Source organism: Sturnus vulgaris, chromosome 3, assembly GCF_052056855.1.
Source record: "Sturnus vulgaris isolate bStuVul1 chromosome 3, bStuVul1.hap1, whole genome shotgun sequence".
Classification (NCBI taxonomy): Eukaryota; Metazoa; Chordata; class Aves; order Passeriformes; family Sturnidae; genus Sturnus; species Sturnus vulgaris.
In genome coordinates, this window is record NC_142245.1 from 9,100,873 (window position 1) to 9,122,353 (window position 21,481).

The 21,481-nt window shown below is 45.7% G+C and overlaps 1 protein-coding gene across 5 annotated transcripts in view; it reads right to left on the reverse strand.

Annotated features, from left to right (window-relative positions):
• Positions 1–8,944: 8,944 nt before the first annotated feature.
• Positions 8,945–21,481, reverse strand: part of LOC106861670 (uncharacterized) — a 36,445-nt gene continuing 23,908 nt past the window's right edge. Inside the window, exons 3-12 of one of the 5 annotated variants that reach the window (XM_014890204.2) lie at positions 19,730–19,804; positions 18,369–18,665; positions 17,379–17,468; positions 15,619–15,730; positions 14,860–15,004; positions 13,460–13,573; positions 12,723–12,867; positions 12,157–12,305; positions 11,543–11,682; positions 8,945–10,212 (exon numbers count right to left, since the gene is read on the reverse strand). In XM_014890204.2, coding sequence (XP_014745690.1) covers positions 10,115–10,212; positions 11,543–11,682; positions 12,157–12,305; positions 12,723–12,867; positions 13,460–13,573; positions 14,860–15,004; positions 15,619–15,724 — 897 coding nt within the window. In that variant the 5' untranslated portion in view covers positions 15,725–15,730; positions 17,379–17,468; positions 18,369–18,665; positions 19,730–19,804 and the 3' untranslated portion in view covers positions 8,945–10,114. Of the gene's footprint in view, positions 10,213–11,542; positions 11,683–12,156; positions 12,306–12,722; positions 12,868–13,090; positions 13,201–13,459; positions 13,574–14,859; positions 15,005–15,618; positions 15,731–17,378; positions 17,469–18,368; positions 18,666–19,729; positions 19,805–21,481 lie in introns of those variants that run through there. The other 4 variants (XM_088160956.1, XM_088160958.1, XM_088160959.1 and 1 more) reach the window with 4 other exon arrangements.

Below are 21,481 nucleotides of genomic sequence, written 5' to 3' on the forward strand. Positions count from 1 at the left end.
CTCGTCTGCATACAAATTCCAGCTTCCCTGTTCCCTCAAGAAGGGACAGGAGAAAGCTGGAAAAAGAAGCACCACAAGAAGTTGCACTCCCTTCTAATCTCCACTTTTTCTGCTGGTGAGACAAATATTCTCTATGCAAACCCTGGGAGAAGAGCCTGCTCAGTGCCTACCTAAGGGTGCAAGCACCTACAGTTAAAGCCAGAAAGGGCTCTTGAAGGGAAAGTCATGTCTTACTAACTTAATAGTCCCCACTGAAAGGGTGGTCAGACACTGGAACAGGCTGCTCAGGGATCTGGTAGAATCATTATTCTGGGAAGTGCTCAAAAAATGCATTGATGTGGTTCTTAGGGACATGGTATAGTGGTGGGCTTGGCAGTGCTGGGTTAATGGTTGGACTCGGCGATCTCTCAGGTCTTTTCCCACTTAAACAATTCTGTGATTTTATGATTCCAGGTCACAGCTGGTCCCCAGGCTGGCTGATGGGCCCCTCGCAAGCCTTCACTAGATGGTGCTCTACGCCCTCCCTTTTACCGCCAGAGCCCGTTTCTCCTGTGCTGCATTTCCAGCTGCAGCCTCAGGCGAGAGGAGAACGGGTATTTTCCTGTTCGGGGGATGTTTTCCACAGCGGCAAAGCAGGATGGGCAGTGGAGTTTGAAGAGCCCTAGGTCGTGTTGAAATGCAGTGGGAAAAGCGTCGAGGAAGAAGTTGAGCAGATGGAACAAAAGGCACGATCATTTTCCCTCTGCCAGGAAGACCCTTGTTTGCACTGATTTGCCCCCACAGAGGAAAATCCTGGCAGAGGATGTCCAAACTTTCCCTGACCACGACTTAACCGAAGGAGGACGCTTTTCCCCTCTCCAACCATGTGGGCACACGGTTTGTAGGCAAACGCTTCCAAAAGCGTCCTGGGAGCTTCGGCCCCTGCGGGCACAGCAACAGATCACAGTGCTTGTGCCTCCTCCTTTCACCCCTTCAAAAGCCAAGTGCCAGCCCCAGGCAGCCCTGCCCTCCCATGGGCTCAGACAGGTTGTACTATCAAATAAAATGCGCCCTCGGCCAGGGCTTGTGGGCCTGCAGAGCTGAAGCTCTGGGTGGGCTGACAGGTCCGCCCCTGGGGAGCAACAGACACACTCCAGCACCCTCCTGGCATCGGGAGGGAGGACACCTCTTCAGGACACAGCAAACTAAACTCTTAAGTGGCGCTTGTCAGCCAAGGGATAAACACACTTAGAGTTAAAAGTGTGTTTATCACCCTCTGATGGGGAATATGGCATGTGTTTATGTACAGAGAGGCTTTCTAACTGTGCAAGGGGAAAGATGCCCTGGGAGAGAGACGGACTGCTTTGGCTGGAAAAAGGATTTCCAAGGTTTTCTTGCCTGATTATCTCCTGTGTTTTCTTTTCAAGGTGTGTGTGGGGCGTCTCATCTTGAAGCCTCAGACCCATGAATCAGCCAATGGGTTTTTGCATTTGTTGCTCTTTTTGAAGCCTGTTCAAACCCCCGTGGTGAAGACAGAAACCACTGCGCAACAACAAACCTTTCCTGAAATCCACCTTTGCAGGACAAAACCCCCAGAGAGGCTTGTACTCTGTGTCATAGATGCATTCACTGTGCACAGTCTCTCCTTTGACAAGCTGTGAAGAGGTTCAAGAGGATCTTTATTGCTTTGCACACCCTGGTTGGGAAAGCTTGAGCAAAGAGATTGGCTTTGCAGGAATCAGAAGCCAGGCCTGTTCTCAGACTTGACATTTCAGGCCACCCTCCCAAGCTTCATTAGAATAATTTCAGTGTAACAAAATAATCAGACTCAGCCTTAAAGACTTCTCAAGTCAGATCACTGCTGCCCATGGGAGAATGAGGTTGTTTTCACAGGGTTTCAGGGAGATGTTTCTTCCCAAGCAGCAGGCCCCCAATATTTCCTGGGTTGGGCATGTTCTCCCTGCAGTCCCTTAAAGCCTTGGCACTGTTCAGGCCTCTAAAAAGTAATTTCCTGGACATGCAGAGGAGAAACAAACAAAGCTTAGGAACCACAATCAGAATTTCAGGCTGTGATGTCACTGAGCCTTGCCCAGCCACTAGGTTCAGCCCAGAGCAGATCCTGGGATCTAGTGCAGAGCATGGATAATGTCTGCTAGAGATGCTGCTCACAAGAAGTGCTGCTCCAGAAGGTGAAGACCCAGCATTGCTTTGATTTGTGATCAATCAGTGTTGAAAGACAGGAGGTCCCATCATGGCTGAGGAAAAGAGCTGCCTTTCTATCAGAAGAGGGAAAGGGAAAAAAAGGATTCTTGTTTCACCAGCTGAGTTGGAGTTATTTCCCTAACCATCTCCATCCCAATGCTGTGGAAGGCAGCATGCTGGCAGCTGCTCCAGTTCTTCCTCACACCAAGTGTATTCGCCTTTTGAGAGATATTTGAAGATCAAGAGGTTTATGGAGGGGCATGAGGAGATGAGTAATGAGGAAACAGCCTTTAGGAGGCTGCTGGAGCCAATGAAGAAGCCTAGCCCTTTATACCAAGCCTTGCATCTTTTGAGAGGCTCAACCACTTTTGCATCTGGACAGCATCAGTGGAAGAGGGTGAGAAATGGAAGTTCCTTTTTCCCCATGGGCTTCTCTGATCAAAACATCAAAAACAACATCATGGGAAACCCCACAAGTGGGTCTCATCCTAGAGATGGTCTCAGGCCTTTCTAATGTGGACTCTGTGCTGCCCCAGATCCCAGCCTTGTTGTGAGTTGTTTTCCTGCCCTCAGGCACTGGATAGCCCAATTGGCTGGCTGAGCTGCTGAAGTTGTTGCCTGCCCATTCAGCAACACATCTGCAATCCCTGAGCGGGTAAGAGCAAAGCATTTTCAAACTTAACACTGGAACTTTTTGGTAGGACTAAAGTTCATCTCTCAAGAGCTGGAGTTTAATGTGGCATGAGGGCTGGCGTAAGCCAGCCCCAGGACACCTCGTTCTGCTCACTTCCTCCGATTTAACAGAATGAAACATATAAGGGCTCATTAATATTGAAAAAAACTCATCTCGCTGCACCCTCATGCCAGTTGAAATCATCTCAGCTGACTGCAGCAAGCTCTGTACCCGTGAGTGGATGCCTACGTTGCAGGTTGCCCTCAGTATCCAGAGAGCAGATTAGAACTTGGTCAGGTTTTAGCGCAGGCTTTGTGGAATGATGCTTCAGGCATACACCCCAGGGCCTGGGCCACAATTCCTGACTACTTAAGAAGCACACATTTGTGACTTGTCAACATCTCTGCCTGGTTGATACCCTGGGGGGAAGCCCCAGGGACAGGTTTTCAGGTAGAAAATGGCGTGGTGAGCAAGGCTGACATCCCACACAGAGACGTGGACACAGCATCTGAGCAAGGTCACCAGGACAGCTCAGCAGCACAAAGGGCAGTATCATGGCTTTTTGCTTTGTTTCAGCTTCTCCCTGCCCAAGCTGATAACGTGCAACCGATACTGCAGTCTAAAACTTGCTGCAGAGAGCAAAGAAATACACAAGCAGCCATGGCTGGCTCTGCAGGGTTTGGATTTGCTGCAGGATCAGGCGGCAGGTGCTGCTTGACATCAGTGTCCCCACTGCCACTGTAAGCTGGAGCAGCTCCAGCACTGGGGACACCTCATTCTGGTAGCAGCCATGAGACCAAATTTCCCAGAGGGCAGCAGGGATCCTCCCTGCCCTCAGCCTGGAATATGGGCAGGAGAATCACGTTCCCCCCCTCCAACATGGTGCCAGTGCCGGAAGAAAAAGGAAGAGGATCAGATGCTGCAGAAGTCCTGACCTCATTCCTACTCTGCTTGCATATGTTTTGTGGTAATGCTGTGATAATTCTCAGATGCTTCCTTTACATTTTCCCAGCCAGGCGCCAACATCACTGCATCACCCTGTCTCCTTGTCTCTGCAGGAGTGTCCTCAAGGAACACCTTTGCATTTGGCTGAACAAGATGTTCCTGTGCGAGGAACCACAACAGCGTTTTTCCTGATTTCCATAAACCATGCTAGCAGCTTTTGTTCCTACTGTTTTGAGTAGGATACATTCCTCTGGCTAGTGTTATATGGACAATGTGTCCATCATTTCCTATCATCTTTTGGTCAGGTGAACTCCAGGTCGGAGCGATGGTGTTCCTGATGGAGTGATAATGCAAAGAGATACATAGAAACATTGTCCCAAATCAACTTGGGTGTTGTTTTCCCAAGGAGATGTCAAAAGCGTCCAAACAGTGGTTTGGTGCATCAGGGTAGGAATGTGCCTGGCATGACTGGTGTACAGGGCCTGTCCTGGGTATCAAGGAGCCATCAGACAAAAATGCCTCATGGAACACCTCCACCTGCTACAGCAGTGTTGGAGGACATGTGCAGCCCTAAGCCATGACTTCACCCTTGCTGCTGGTATCAGGCACGTAGTGGGCATCTCCTCATGGTTTCTGGTCTTCTTTAAGTGCGTCTGTGGTGAGCTTCTGTCTGATGGGAATTTTCTTAGCAAATACATTGCCACTCCTGGCGGGAACTTTCTCATGCCAAGGGTTGTAGGAAGAAACTAATTTGCAGGGCGAAAGGCACCCCATAAATAAGGGGAAGCACAGTGGATCTCCCAGGAGGCTGCATTTCTGGCCTGGACCACAGTCAAAACAACAACAGCATGCAGGTGTTTTGTCCATGACATTTTTTAATGGGCTTAAGGTGAAGCATTAGGACAAGGAAACTCAGACTCTGGCTATCAAGTTAGTCTGACACAGCTCTCACATGCCTTTGTTCGATCCCTGTGCTCCTCTCTTAGCCCTGAGAACATTTCACAGCAAACTATTCCTCCCTTCTGCTCCTGCAAAATAGGTGGCAAAATATGCATTGCCACCAGGGTAAGCAATGGCAACCACAGGCCCAAACACAATTTTTTTTTCCTCTCTTGAATAAAAATATGTCATGGACCACATACATAACCTAAGTACTTTCCAGTAATGGCCATTTTTTTAAAACTCATGTTTTTACTAGAACAGTGTTGAGACAACCCAAGTTGCCAGCTAATGTCACTGTCACTTCCAGCACTCCCTAATCGGTCCCATCCTGAGCAGGCAATATCCCTTCTTCATTGATTAAACATCACATTTTACCAACTTCTTGGCCAAAGGCCTTCAAGACCCTTGTTCCCCAAAGAGGAGGGAGAAAATTCAGCATCCTTGTGTGGCTATCCAAGAGTTTTGAGTCAAATTTTCCAGCAGAGAAGGCCCATGGTGCTATCACACAGCCAATGCATGTTCTGAGCAGTGTCCCAGCTCTGCCAGGGGCAGGGTAAGGCTCTGAGGCTGCTCCAGCATTTTTTCCCACATGTTCAGCCCATGCATGAGTCCTTCCCAGCCCATAAATCTTTGCTGAGATGTCTTTGACAGAGGGAGTGAGCTGATCTCCCGACACAGGGCTGTCCTGGCAGAGAAAATAAATATTTAGCTGAAAAACATCTAACAGTTTTCAAAGAGCCCGGGATGGCCCAGCGTGTTTAGACTGAGTGCATAGCAAAGGGTGCTGCTGTCTTTAATCATCCTCGTATGTATTCCACGCTTTTATCTGCAGTTCTTCACAGTCCTCCACAGAGAGGTTTGTCTTGTTCATCTCTGCATCTCAGATAAGGAAATGGAGGCGCAGCCAGCAGGGGCTGGGCTTGGGGTGCCACATTTGGAGCCATCCTTCTTTGTGTTCCCTCTCCATTGCCGGCATTCCTCCAACAAGATGACATGAGAAGCATTTTCCTGTTTCCACGTTTTCCTGGTGGTGATGGTGGTCCTTGTGGCTGGTGCCACTTGTGCCCATATCTCAGCAACAATCCCTGTATCCCACTATGCCCCTTGCCCCTGGATGCAGCCAGGAGACAGGTTTGCAAACTGGCTCTGAATTGCAGACGAAAAACAATGCTGCTTTCTGTTCTGATGTTTTGCATTGTGGAGTAACATCTCGCCAGCAGGCTCAGCTTTATGTATTTATTACTCCATTTCAAGATGCTTTAATATAAAGTAATTAGTCCTGAAGGTAGCATTAAGCCAAGAACAAATTAGGCTGTAACATAACGTCTCCTCTGCCTGGGTGCTCTGTTTTTTGGGAGCCCAGCAGGTGAGACTCCTGCCTGGGCTCTGCCTGAGCTCTGTAACCAAGAGCATCACGAGGGGGTGCAGTGTCCAGGGGTTGAAGACAGGATGAAGTCCGGGGAGCCCTGCCTGGAGCAAATTGCTGCTGGTGGGAGGTGTCAAAGGGAGGCTGCCCTGATCCCAGCCTCCCATCAGCTCTCATCATGACTGAAGAGGAGCCAGCTGAGTCCTAAGACAAGAAATGAAGCATGGTTTTCTTTGGAAGCTATGTGGGCTTTAATGAGAGCCTGACCCAGGATCTTATAATCTATTTTTTTTAAATAATTCTTTTTGAATTAACACATACAACAATTTTTAAACCAGATTTTCACAGAAACTTTTACTGAAAACAACAGTCCAGTAGCCTCAGAAGTATCCTGCCCAGCCAATACACCCCTATGGAAAAATTGTGGTAAGCTGATGGGTCATTCTCAGATGGAAGCTGCCTGAGCAGGAGCTGGCCCCAGACTGGGGAAGGAGCATCCCCATGCATCCCCAGGCATAATACTGAAGTTGTCTACCCAGTAGTGTTTTATAGATCACCCTGCTTTTCCCTATTTCCCCATTTAGCCACAGAGAGAATCTCTGCAGAGGATGAGAAGTGTAAACCCAGTTTTTGTATAAGAAAGCAAAGTATACCTTCATGTCCTGGGAATCTCATCACACCTAGCTTTGCCAGCCCCATCCATCTTCCAGCCCCATTGGTCTAGGGGACTTGGGTGACATCCCAGGCTGGCCTACAAGGCATATGAACCTTTTCAGAGCCACCTTTTCACAAACTAAACTAATTTTTCAGGACTTGCATTCTTAAGGCCACCAGCTTTCCAAGAAATTCAAAATCCTGTAAAATTCACCCAAATCCCAAAATCCCTCATGGAAACAAAGGCTGAGCTGGCTATTTTTTGCAGAAATGTTGGCAGGCTTCCAGCTTTCTGAAATGCAGCTCTGCCAAAAGAAAAATCTTTTGTGGGTAAAATCACGTAGTGGTGGTTTTGGAAAGACAAGTAAAAATAAGGCATTTCAGAAAAAAAAAAAGAAAAGAAAAGGAAAAAGCCTTTAAAAATAGTTTTGAAGTTGTCTTTATCCCCAAGTCTGGAAGAGGAAGGGTCACACTTATTTTTCATCTGCTTTTCCCTCTGCCCACTGAAGGAGAAAGGGGCAGGTGTTTTATTTTTAAGCTCCTGTTCCTGCTGCAGATGCAAGAAAAGCCATTTTCCCCAAAGCTGGCTGGAGCTTTCTGTGCTGGAACAGATGCGGGAAGCTCTGTCTGCACCAGCTATGGGAAAATAGAGCTTGGAGAGGGTTTTGGGGACTAGGAAATTATTTGTGAGTGGCCAAATGAGGGTTGGGGTAGCTCAGTATTATCATTTCAGGGCAGTCATCAGGGGCTTTCTCACAGGGAGGTCTGCAAAGATTAAGTGTGTGCTGCTGCAGCACCTCATCAGGAAAGGGCCTTTGAGTCTCTCGTCACAGCTGGTTTTGGAGTGGTGAGAGCAGGGGGAAGAGCAGCACCCAGCCCTGTGCCACCACATCAAGGTGCCCATGGAGAAGGGACTCACATTCCTGAGCTGCCCCTCAGCTCTGGGGAGCATGAATGGGCAGGGAGGCACCTCACTCCCTGATGCCATTGCTCTTCCCAAACCCTTAATAATCTCCTGCGAGTGCAAGGACCAGAGCTGCACAAAGCCCTCAACATGTTGACGCACAGTAGCTTTAGAGAGGCAAGGGGGCATTCTAAGTTTTCCTCCTTTCCTACCTTTCCTGATACATGGTTTACCTCCACTGCTGCCAGATGAGGAAATGTCTGGGTGAGAATGGCTGCCAATACCCCGAACTCTTGTGTCCAAGTGGCAGGGACCAGGTAAGAGCGTGCCACTTGCAAGTTGAAGCACAGCATCATTTAGTACACTCCTGCAATGACTTCTGTCCTCTCTGAGTTCCATAACAGCTATTTGCAATTCCCCAGTCTACCTTCTTTACCATCCTAAATAACTGTCCATCATGAAGCAATCCCTTAATTTCTAGTGACCACCTTATCCAGCCCATGACATATGGCACAAGCAACTTCCCTTCCTGGAGAAACACCCCCTCTGCTTCCTAGATTTAATCTGCAGTGGGAGGACTTTGATTTTTGTGACAGCTTTTGTGCCTCTGTAGAAGCCAGTGGAAATATGAGACAGTCCACCCTTGCCTGTGCTTTTTGAGCCCTTCAGAGGTTTGTGAGATGTGACTTCCCTTTGCAAAAGCCCTGTCAACTCTCCCCAGATAATTAATTGCATTCTTTGATATAGTTTCTGGTCATTTGGCTAGCACAGGCATGAGGTACAAACACCAAGAAACCTCCCGAAGGCATTTTTTAATGTCATGTGAAAAAACAGTGCAGCTGCCCTGGTCCAGGAGCTGTTTGCTTGTTTTCTTGTTCAGGAGGATGCAAAACCTTCCCATGCATTAACTGCTGCACAACCTCACAGCAGCTTCTCACCTTGCCTGGACCCCTTAATCCCCATGAAAATGGATTTAACACCACTGTATTAAAGAAGGCAGCTAATAGAGAGGCTGCTGGGAATTTATTAGCTGGGCTCTTGGGAGGCAGAGCTTATAAAATAGAAACTTAATGAACAGCATGCTGGACAATGGAGTTTAAATCATACCTTGCAATCTACATACTCCAACTCTTCACCTCTGAGGCTCGTCATCAGTGGAAGCAGCTACATCCATGAGATCCTAGCAGGGGATCCAGAGTCACTCTAGAACCCTGGGCATGAGTGAGGTGGGAGCCAGGACAGTTGATTTAGATGATTTACAGAGTTAGTGGCAGAGTGGTAGAATTAACTGATTTATTTGAAAATTTAAAAAAAACACACCAGAATGATGAGAGGAACTGTATTACACTTGTTTGGGGTTTTGTTAAACATAAACAACAGCACATGTTTTAGAATTTAGCTTTGTTAATAGTACTGCAAGATGTTCAACACCTGAAAACACCTTCCCCGTGCAAAGACTTGCCAGACACCTGTGACGCACCACCAACTCTTGATTAGGCACAGGAAGGAGAGGCAGTGGTCAAAAAATTCAGTCAATCTAGTTTTAGGCTTCCTAATCCCAACTCAGAAGTGGTGAAGCCACATGAGAAAGCACTGATCCAGGATGAACTTGCTCTACCGGTTCAGTTTTTCCTTTTTTTTTTTTAAACAGGCTTCCTTTGAGGCATCAGGCTTCAACCCAGTTCAGGTACCTGCTCATCTGTACATTTCGTTTCCTTCCAGAGTAGCCACAAACCCTCCCCCAGTGAGAGACATCCAGCCAGCCCAAGCTGTGCACAGCTCAGGGAAAGGCAACACATTTGTGTCAGAAATCTTCAGTCACTCCCCCTGCCCCCATGAATATCAAATCTCAGAGCTGACACTGCAAAGGTAGACATCAAATTGTGGTATCTGTTCCTGTCACGCTGAAGAGAAGCAGGGAAAGGAGCCGTGGCTGCCCGCAGGAGATTTGCTGACAGCACCAGGGCTTGAGGATGCTCTGCACCGATGGCCAAGGGAATGACAAACCTCCCACTGCTCCCCTGAAATCCCAGGGAGAGTCCACTTGGATCTGCACTTCAAAGAAAGTGAGCTACCAAGGAAAGAACAAGATCAACTGTGTGTGCAAGTGTGCTGGGTGCCTGTTGGCAGCCCTCCTTGCACTGGCAGGAGAAGAGAGCCACAGCCCAGGCATCACAAAGGTGCACGGGGCTGCTCAGGACCTTTTCCTGAACTTTTCCAGGGTAAAACTAAAGGAATTCAAGCCAGGGTTGTGAATAGCTGATCCAAGAGAATGTGGGAGCAAAACATTTGCAGACACAAGACTGTAATTGGAATGGAGAATAAGAGAGAAAAGCACAAAGAAATTGATACAGGAAGGAAGGACCAGCACATGCCCAATTCTTTTTTCTCCCTTTCAAGTATCGGCCACAATGTGCCAGAGGTCCCAGGCCACTGTGCCTGATGGACCTCAGGATTCTGAAGCTTCCAGTGGCCTCTTCCAGTGTCTCCATGTGACTAGTCCCAGCCGAACAGCAAAGATCAAGCATGTCAGTGCCAGCAGAACGACTGGGGAAAAAACACAGAAGCATATTAGAGCATAAAAAAAGACAGTGGTTCTTGTCATACTAAAGTATGCTCCCAGAACAGGGGGTATTCAGGAAAAGAGAAAAAAACCACAATCGCCTGTACAGGATCCATTACCCCCAGAGTTGTATCTCTCAGAGTTTTACTGATATACAGTAAAACTTGCCCAATGCTTCCAGGTGAAGGGGGAGGCTTCCTGGACACAGGAGTTAAAGTACATTACATTAACAAAATACTCCAAGAATAGTTAAACTATATAAAGAAACATGTTCTAGCTTGGGAAAAGCACATTCTCATCCTACCAGCCAAACAAGCTGAACCACTTATAATGAAGTTTTGCTGGTAAGAAATGTACCTACTGCAGGAACAGAGCTACCTGCCAGAGACCATGCACACCTCCACATTCCTGATGGCTACAACCATCAGGAGACAAGCCTCCGGTGCCCCTGTGACTGTGGCAGACAAGATTTGTCAAGTCCTGCTGGGTGCTTTCAGACATGACCAGGCTCCAGCTGCACTTACAGCAAAGGAAACTGTACTGGAGCAACTCCAGTGGTGATGCCAGTCCAGAATTTAGCTTTAGCCACTGCTATGTGGCAGTGGGAAGGCTGAAGGGTGGGAACATGCTCCCTTCTGCTGACCCTGTGGTGGAAATAGGTATTTCAAACTATTCCAGCAGGATTCAGAGTTCACACAGATCAGTCCCTTTCATGCCAGCATAAAGCTGTTTATAATGGTACAGCTTCTGCCAGACTGTGATTGTACAGAATTCAGACAGCTTAAGCCCTTTTACCACAGATGACTACACTCAACTCTGCTAGAGTGGCTCGCAGCAAACAGATAATCCCAGGAAAACTTGTTAAGGCTAGCCTGAGCTCTGCATAGGAGAGGAGCATGTGCATGGGTTTGCACTGTGAAGCCCTCTGCGGGTCAGGAGCTCATGCACTGCTCCAATATGCCTAACAATACAGGGCAAATGGAAGTCCACAGCCTTCATCCCAGCCTTGCTTTTCCTTTGGCCTGCCCTTTGTCAGATGCAGCTGCTGGAGGAGCCAAGTGGGTGATGGAAGATTGCAGGACAAACATATTGCACTAGGAAGTGAATTTGAGAAAACACAAGGTTTGGGTTCAGCCCCAAGGCTCATGGGTAATGATTTCTGCTCTGCTCTTTCCTTAGCAAAATTAATACCTTCAAATATGCCCCTAGTTCTGCTTTTAACAAATAATGCTTTTCAAGTGGCAAGTCTCTCTGCCCTCAATACAGAGGAAGAATGTGAATTGTTTATTGGCCTTTGGAGTTACGAAGATTCACCTATAAAGACGTCGTTGGTCAGTGGGGATGAAAATGACCTGTTCCTGCACGCACTGCCAGTCAGAGCTGCTATGACCACTGGGTAGACTGTGAGGTTATAGCAGACATACTTGTCAAGAAAGTAGTTTTCTAGATAAAACCTGTGAAGAAAAAGTGACCCAAGTAAGAATTTCCTCTGTATTTTTTTTCCATTCCCTAAGAAAGGAATTAGAGAAGGGGGGTTTTGTGGGCCAGCTGGGACAAGAGTCCAAAATTCTTCATTTACTAATATTAAAAAAATTCATAAACAATTTATTTAAAGTAAGTTTAGGGAAAAATAAAGCCAGATTTCATATGGTTTCTGTATCACACCCTCACCTGTAAAACTAAGGAAGGTTGGGCTCATGCAAGTCACAAAAGCATATTCCTGGCCCACAATGCTTATTGGCATTGCAAAAGTTGGGAGATAAAAGCTCTGCCCAGACTCTCATTCATCTGCCATGAATTATAACAGAGGCCTTTGTAGTCGGTGTTGGGAGAGGGACAAGTAATGAGTGAATTGGAACAGATAGTCACCACTGGTGAGAGGTGGAAGGGGTTTCTGAGGCTCGGTGGGCACCCTTGGGGTCACTTACCATACCACCAGGCCGAGAGCCAGGATGCTCAGGGAAGCAGTGGTTGCTTTCTCATTGGTCACATTCCATTTGTAGATCAGCACGACGGCGAAGTTCAGCAGCATGGCGATGCTGGTCCATGTCACGTACAGTGCCAGCCCATTCTGGACCTGCCATGCAGCACAGCAAGAGGACAAGCGTGACACACAGGTAATCTCTGTTTGTCTTTGGTCACCTGTAGGCCCCGGTGCAGTAAAGCCAGCCTTCTGGACCTAGCTGCAGAATAAGACCCCCAACACACAGAAGAAATTAAGTCTTGGAGTCCCAAGGGGCTGTAGAGATCCAGCCCAGCTGTGTGTTTATAGTGCTGTTTCAGGAAGTGTAAAGAACAGAGCCCACTCCCAGTTTGTGCCAAGACATGTAGATGTCTTTCCAGAAGGGTTGCTAGAGTTTTTCTGTGCAGGGCAGAAATCTTTCCTTAACTATGTTCTACCACTGGATCGTTCTCTCTGATACCTCCAGCACTGCACAGAGGTTGGATTTTTTTTACCATTTACCCACAGCACAGCTTCTCAAAAGCCACCTACCAGAATGCGGATGAGCCAGAGCTCAGCTCTGTGACCCTTCACAAACCATGAGGAATGGATGCTCAAGGCTCGATGGGAAACAAACAGGGAAGCACATGTGGTAAGAGAGAGGACTGCCAGGAACACCAGGGCTGGAAGAAGGTATCTAGGACAAAGAACATGTATGCACACAATAGACATCACATTTTTCTCAGTGGTGTCACAATGCCCTAATTTATAGCTTTAGTGTTTGGCCTTTGCTGGCATTAAGTTAATCAGCCTTTAATAAAGGTAATCACTACACATAGTCCTCATTTTGACATATTGCTGTTGCTGTTTTAATCTCTTAACCATGAAGTTGTTTTCCAGACTGCAAGTGATTTCTTTACCTCTTGACAGTGGTGCTCTCATAAGCCCTTAATGTGTCCATCATTATGGAAACAATCCAAGGCAAGGAGCCTAACTGCATTAATGAAGAGAGGCATGGTTCCTGTCTTACCTATGGAGTTAAAAATGTAGAAGAAAAGCAGCTTTGAGGAAATCTTAGACTTCAGTGACCAATCTGTTTCATGGGCAAGGTGACAACATAATGCAAAACCCCCAGACTTTTATGAAGGCTACATTTTGTCAAAGCCTGGCATAGAGTTTTAGAGGTTTAAGTGTTCACACACAGAGGAAAAAAAACATAGAGGGAAAAAAAGTACTAGGGCAATCCCATCAAAAATGTTAGAAAGTATTTGTAACAAAAGACAACTTACTCTCGGTCCCACAGAAAGAGCCATCCAACATTGAGGCCATTATTCAAACACCAAGCCACATAAAAAGGTATTGGCAGCAAGTCTGGCTTTATGAAGTCATATCCAAGTTCATTCCTGCCAGGAAAAAGTGGGTAAGTGGGTATGAAGAAAGGAAAACAATGTCTGCACTGACCAAACAAACATTTCTGGCCTCAATTTCCTTATATTAGAGGGACTTTACATCGGAATTAAATATTTTGGCTTAAATCAGACTATTTCTCCTCTGTGTCCTTCTTTGATACAATACAGAAATACCTGTGGCTTTCCTTATCAGGCAGTGTTGGGGGTTGAATGCTTCCCTTTTCTTTCTGTGAAATTTCTCCCATTGTTATGCTAAGTGGCTACACCTTAAGGTAATGTTCTCTTGCAGGGAGGTGGGTGGAGGGGGGGGCACCGGAAAAAGGAAAGGTGGGACGGGGGTTGGGAGCGGGCTGGAGACTCTCTCGCTTGGCTCGTGGAGGGAGATGACGGCTCTCCCCTGCCATCCCAGCGCTGAGATCCACGCTCTCTGCCGTTGGACATCGCTCTGCTGCTCTCCCACCTCACCCTACTACCTCGGGACACTCTGCTGAGCACCACGACCGACACCGTGAGGGGGAGTCGCCTCCCCATCCCTCTCACCCCTGGGCCGCTGCCTCCATCACCCAGCCCTCTTCGACTGCGCGGGACCTGCCCTGCCCACAGCACCGGTAACTGAGCGCAGGGAGACGGCCTGCGGCCAAAAGGGACTGGAACTGAGTTATACTGTTCTGTTCTGTTGTCAGTTTTTATAGCTGTTGTTGTTTTCTGCCTTGTTAGATATCAGTAAAGAACTGTTATCCCCACATCTCCTGCCTGAAGGCCTCTGATTTAAAACTAAAATAATTAAAAGGGAGGGGGTTGCATTCTGCATCTCAGGAAGGGGGCTCTTGCCTTTCCTTAGCAAATACCTGTCTTTCAAACCAAGACAGGCAGTTACTGATCTCATAGCCCCAGGAAAAGCTTCCAGTCCAGTTCAGCAAACCAAGAGACTCCCCAGTACTGGTTGTTTGATTTCTGACAGAAAGAAAACTCAAAGCATTAGGTCTGTAATCCACTAATTTTGCTCCTGTGTATTCTCAGCCTCTAGCAGTGGGTAAATGTGGGTACTGGATAAATCTGCCAGATTCCCTGAATCGCTGGAAACAAGGCCTCACAGAGGAGTTTACACACTTTGATATCTGTCCACACTTTAGAGGATCAACATGTCAAGTCAAGATAAATGGCAATGGGTTTGCTCTTGTAGAAACCCCTGAAAGGGAGGTAAGAGACTGAGCTACTCCGAAAGGGAAGAGTCACTGTCCTTTCTCATATATACTGTAAACAGTAAATAGGGAAAATACCTTCGACAGATCCCTGACAAGGCGTAGAGAAGCCAGGCAAGCTGCCAGGCGTAGATAACATTCCAGATGAGGAAAGTCCAGCCAGCTGGTGTGAAATCAGTGCTGTACTTGGCCGAGATGTTTCCAGGGGTTGTCCTGAACAGACCTGCAGTGGTGAATGTTATTGCAGGCAAAAGTGTTACATCCAGATGACGGGGAAAGACTGCTGATTTTCCTCAACCTTCAGTCTTCCTCCCTACCTCAGTGGGTTCAAGGAGGATGAGAGCATGCCCTTGATGCAAACCAGCCATGTGCTGCAGTTGGTTTAGACATCCATTATGGAATCACGGTCCCTTATTGGGAACACCATGCACCTTCCTTCTTACACAGAACCAGAAAAACCAGTTGTCTGTGTAATCCAGAGGATAGCATGAAGGCAGTTTCTGGCAGATTCAGCCAGGTAGTGTTCAAACACAGCACCATTGTCATCTACAAACCCACAGCAGCAGCCTGAACATCTTCCACCACGGATACAAGGGTCTGCCTTTCAACCACCACTAGATCCAGGTTCATTGGGGACATTTACTTGGATTTCAAGGGATTAGATAAGGTTCAGGCGTTTGGCTGTAACACCTGAAGGATGCACCAGCTACTTCCACCTTGCACAGAACAAGTTGTATTTGGAGAGTTGATGAGGCAGCAAACACATCTATCCCTTGTAAATCACCTCGTATCATTGCATGATATAAAGCATGAATGAAGAAAATTTGCTGGCATTACCTTTGAACGTCCCAGTGGCATTTCCAGCATTCATTATCACCATGACCGTGAAAGTAGCCAGAGACAGAAACATCACCAAAATCTTCAACTTATGTAGAGCATCCATCTTATTCTGAAACACATTGGAGATATTGTTGGCTTATCCTAAAGGAAGCCTGGATTTGTTTTCACATTCCAGAGACTGTTTTAGAAATAATGTAAATTCACAAATTTTTAACTACCAACTTTTATTTGTGAAGTTTTCATTAGAACTAAAGAGGCCTTTGGATGGGCTAGGAGCATCTCCATTTGAAGAGATCTCGTGAGGTTGCAGAATGGAAATAGGAAACTTTGGGAGAGCCACTTGCTCTGCCACCCTCCATTGCAAGAGCCATAACTTAGGTTTGCCTAAGGTTTTCACAAAGACCTAAATAATTAGCCCACAGAATTAGCTTATCTGGCATTACTGTTGCAGTTTTACTGAAGCAGACTTATCAATTTTGCCCACTCTAGGAAGCAAATATGAAAATGTTGAAGTCTTTGCTTTGCAGCCAAGTGCCTTTTAGTTCAACTTAACTTCTCACATTTACCTGTCTAATCCTATAACTTCCACAAATGAGCTTCCTTTCATGGTGGTATTACTTCCTCGTCTACTGGCTGCAAATAAGCTTTAAATGCTTTAGCATGTCTCAAGAACTTTATTGACTATAAAATCCACATTCTACAATTTTTCAAGGTTGGTAAGTAGTGACTTGAGCTTTCCCAAGTGATTTCCATTAGTCCAGCATTTATTCTATCCCAGAAGTTCAGTGCCACCTCTAAGAATAAGTACACATGCACCCAACTATAGGCAACAGCTTTATTTCTCCTCACAGCTCAGCACTTGAGCTGCTTTCTCTCTACAGTGGCCCTTCAATGCTTTCCAGAGTTGGCAGGAGTAACAATTGAGTTGTTTCACATTGCTCAGTCTTGAATAATAAATTCTAGTTCCCACTTCAGTGGATTGTTTTATAGTTCCAGGCTTTGTTCACAGAATGTGCTTCCTCCAGACACGTCACAAGGAAGTGGGAAGGGAAATTCTGTTTTCTGTGAATCCATACATGTTTTTCCCTTTTCAGTTCTAGCTTAAGAAAAAAAAACCTTTTAAAAAATAAAAATTAAAATCCCATATGGAAAAATGCAAGATATGAAATCCCAACTCGATTTACGTCAGTCAAATCACAGAACAACATGTTGTCTTCAACAGATACACTAAATTAGCAAATTCTGGCAAGAAAAATCCATTGTTGTACTATTGTGTTGTACTATTGTATTGTACTATTAGAGATATCGTTTCTGGCTCAGGAAATAACTGACATGCAGATTTCTGAAAGCCATGAAAACGTAGGAGAAAAATATCACTGTACACTTGTCAATGATCAAGGAAAGAATATAAGAATAGGACATTCTTCTGCTCCAAACCAGTACACAGGACTAGATGGTCCTGTGATCTCCCTGTCAGGCCAAAGCTCTATCCTCCCATAGTCCTGTAGTTAGCTTCAGCATCACATTTCTTTTTCACTAGCATATTTGGAAGACCTTGATTGCACAGCTTCAGAGAAACCCATATTTGCTTATAGAAGTCTAAGAGGAAAGCCTTATTAAACAGGTCAATAGTTTCACTAGTGTCTCTCACCTCCTGCCTCCCTCTAACTTACTGCTTGCAATAAATGTCTGAAATATTTCCTGCCTGCAGTCCCCAGTCACAAACATCCATTAGAAGAATCAGATATATTACTCACAGGAATCCACACGGGCTTTATGGCAGCGTTTTACAGTTGTGGTTCAGCTACAAGAAGCAGTGCTGGGGAGTCTCCGCCTCCTAACCTTACCTAAAAAGATTTCATACAACTCTCAGCAGATTAATAATGCCTTATTATTAAAAGAAAAATAAAAACTTATAGAAGTTAGACATGCTTTCTGTCTGTGTGCTGCTGCAGCCTCCGATTGGCTAAAGCCTCCCAAAAACAAGCGCTTATGCAAGAGAAATGTGATTACTTAACCAAAGACTTTTATAACAGCCAGACATTTGGTATAACATTGCATGTTCCCAACTTGTTGGCAGACAGAGGCTAATGAGTGCATGCTCTGGCCTCTTGCCTGCTTTGTCCTTCCCCATCCCTGCCAGGAGGAGGGAAACTGAGCACTTAATGCAAAATATTGCATCTCAAAATCTTAGAGCTCCTGAGTGGGAGATGCTGGCAGGGGGTGCTGGTCAAACAGAATGGATTTGGGGTTTGAGGAAGATGGAGATAAAAATGGCTTGAATTGGAAGGGACCTGAAAGATCATGTGGCTCCAACTACCCCCCTGCTGTGGGGAGGGACACCTTCCACTACACCAAGTTACTCAAAGTCCCACCCAGTCTGGCTTTAAACATTTCCAGAGAGGAATACACAGATATCATACACAGAACCACAGAAAAGTTTAGGTTGGAAAAGACCTCTAAGATCCAGTCTAACCATAAGTAGCATAGATCCATAGTCTGATCTGGGTCACGAGCAAACTTCTGTTCTTTGATATAGAAAAGGCTCCTGCCCCCCAGTGCAAGCCCACCCCACTGAAGCAATGCAAGCCATGCAAGCTGATCAGTGTCTGCCTGCACCTCTATGTGCTACAGAGCCACCGTCTCCCCATATCCACTCCTGACATTTTATATTTCTGCTTGTTTCCTCTCAAATTTAAAATTTATAGCCAAATTGAAATATTCTTCAGCATCAAAATGCTATTTACCTTGTGCAGCCATAGAAAGCAGACAGTCTGGCTGGGAACTGACCCATGTCAAATATAAAGGCAGTGAATTAACTAGCATCTGTCTTCATCCATTGGAAACAACATCATGGGACTGGAAATTAACCCAGCTGGAGTTTTCTTGGCCATTGAGAAAGGTGGATGCCTATATGAACATGGATTTGCCAGCTGTGGGAAGTGCAGGCCATCCAGCCAGCATTGCTGCTGTCTACTTATCAGTGTAGGTGTGAGGTCCACCCTCTGAAGGCATTCTGAGGTCCACCCTTTAGAGGTATTCTGCTGTGGAAACCAGTAGTTTAAGTATGGTTATTTCTTATTAGCCAGATAACATGTTGTGCTCCACACATGGATCAAAAACAAGAGCTGCTTGAGCTAATTGTGCATAGCATGTTCCTTGAAGAAGACAAAGGCCTGAGCTCAGAGCATGGCGGTATTGGCATTTTTCTCTCCTTTTTTCACTTTATGAATCCCCCAGATATGTACACAGTGACTCTGCCCATGTCCTAGAAACTGCCTTCAAGTGACAAGTTTGTAAGCACTTGTTGCAGTAAGCATGGGCTGAAATACAAGCAGAACCATTATAAACACTGTATAGCCTCTCCTCCCAGTAGATTAAAATCTACAATGCACCTTTTCCCACACTGGACCATGTCTTATTTATGACCCTCTTATATATATCAAGTGTGTAGAGGCATATATATGCCTTTACTCATCAGATAGTCCAAATTACCTCAGCATGATGTCAAACATTACATTTTCATCCAACAAATGAGTGCCCTGAAATTCTTCACTGGATACAGACCACTTTACCATAAATGTTCCTGTTAGGTCCATGCTGACCTAAATCTAGGGGAAGTTCTGCATGCAGGAAACATTGGACAAGTGGAAGAACCAAAATACACCCACCTCCCTCCCCTCCCCCCCCCCCCCCCCCCCACCTTGCTGTCCCATGTTCTTGCTGGTTATTCCATGATGGTTATTCTTGTTGCAGTGAGACAATTGGAAGTAATGCCACCACAGTGGTGGCCTTGTCCTCTGGCCATACGCTGTAATCCAGGCAGAAACTTAAAGCCCACATTCTGGGTTTCAGAAGACTTTGTTTTTTTCAGAATAAATCACAACACAGCCTTGGATAAAATACCTTAAATTATTTTATCATGCAGCTCTACAAAAATCCCCTCAAGTATGTTCGTAAAATACAGAACAATGTAGTTATAAAGTAATTAAAATTGAATGTATCTTGCTTCACTAGGCTTCACAGCATTCCCAAAAGTGGGAATGCTCAGGACAGCTGTAGCTTTAAGATACCAGAGTTAAAGGAAGTTTTTATGGAAAGGCCCTACCTTTCTATAGTGTATCTCTTATGGGAGAATTTTTAGGCTTATTTCTTCAACACGGGTTTGAATATCTTTGTTGGCCTGTTGAGGAAATAAAATTATATTGTCAGAGGAGTGGAAAATGCAGTTATATTAATTTCTGACAAGAAATGGCTGCTAATGTTTGTATGTACAAAGAGAAGCATGATACAATCTATGTTTACAAGAGGATGTGTTTTGAAATCAAGATAGGCTGCTGAATGAAATCACTGGAACCAATTCCATGATACAGGCAGTGGTTGGTACTTTTCAAGACAAGTTGCTTTGAATCAAATATGAGTTTGTATTCATCTGGCTCATGATAGAGAAAAACAGTTTCCAACTAACAGTTATTTTATCATCAGGGCAGTTTTCCACTAATAAACAGAGGAAAATACAGGCTCCTACTGTATTACCAAAAATCTTTAAAGGGTCTATCCTTAAACTCTTTAGAGCCTTCATTTGTTTCAAAAGAAGAAGAAAATAAATAGGAAAAAAAGCTGCTTTTCAAGAAGGAGAGATCTACCATGCCCATCCCTCCCCCATGCACACTCTGCAGCACCAAGATGTGCTCCACCAGCAGCAGGGCACCCCATATATCAGGACACACACCAGAGCAGGACTGGTTGCCCTGGACCACAGCTCCACTGTCACTCCCCCATGCATTGGAAAGCCATGTAAGTATTTAAAAGGTGATGAGCTAGCATGAGCAGATTTTGTGCTGGTATTAATGCCCTGCTGACAAGAGGAAGATCCTACATTTAAAAAAAACCCTCGACATTAATCCTCCTGCTAGTAGCTGAAATAAAATATTATGAGTACAGACAGTTTGAGTCCTGGAACAGAAAGTGGAAGCCAATTGCTTTCTACCTAGAGGTGCCCCTGTGGAGGCCCTGTCCTCAATATAAACTGATTTTGCACTGTGGGGGAGCTGAGAAAAGTTCATCTGTGGGCAGCTCACCCACTTAATGGCACACACTGTCATCAGCAGGAAACTCCAGAAAGCAAAGCTCCAGAAACGCCTCCCAAGCAAAGCAGGAGCTCAGATATTACAAACAGTCTGCCAGAGCCTTTAGCCCCCACCAGTTGCAATGACAGGTTTAAATCCTAAAGATATTCTGCACACTCAGTGCTCCAGTATAATCCTTATGGCCACTTGCTTTAATTCCAGTCTTTCCCAATGTGCTGGGCAAACTGGCATCCACGAGTCAGTGACCTCGCTGGAAATAATTTTCAGGCCAAGTTCAGCAAGTGTTGACAACCAAATATACTAATCTTCTAACAACAGTTCAAGCATCCTAATCCTGCAGTGGGTTAATCTGGGTGCCCTCAATGCCAGGGATTTGCCTTTCCTTGCTGCTAGAAGGGATGGGATTTGGTTGTGCACATTAAGATGGGCACACGGTGAAGAGGATCTGTGTTAGCAATCCCCTTTGGATATTTTAAGAAGGAAAATCATCTGCTTTTCATTGTTGGAGAGCAGAGCAGATCCACCCTTTGACAGCAGGGAAATATCCCTATGTTTAAAGGAGCAAGAAGAGTAAGGAACTCACTAATCTCATATTTTCAACCAGACTTTGAGCTGCCATGCTAAAAATCATTGACTGATCTCCAAATCTTTTCATTGAACTCTAGATTAAGGACATTATTGCAAACATTTAAGTAACTCAAACTAAGCCCTGCCAACTGTTGTGAGAGAAAAAGGGTAAAAGACAATGCACTTCTTTCTCTAAACTGAGC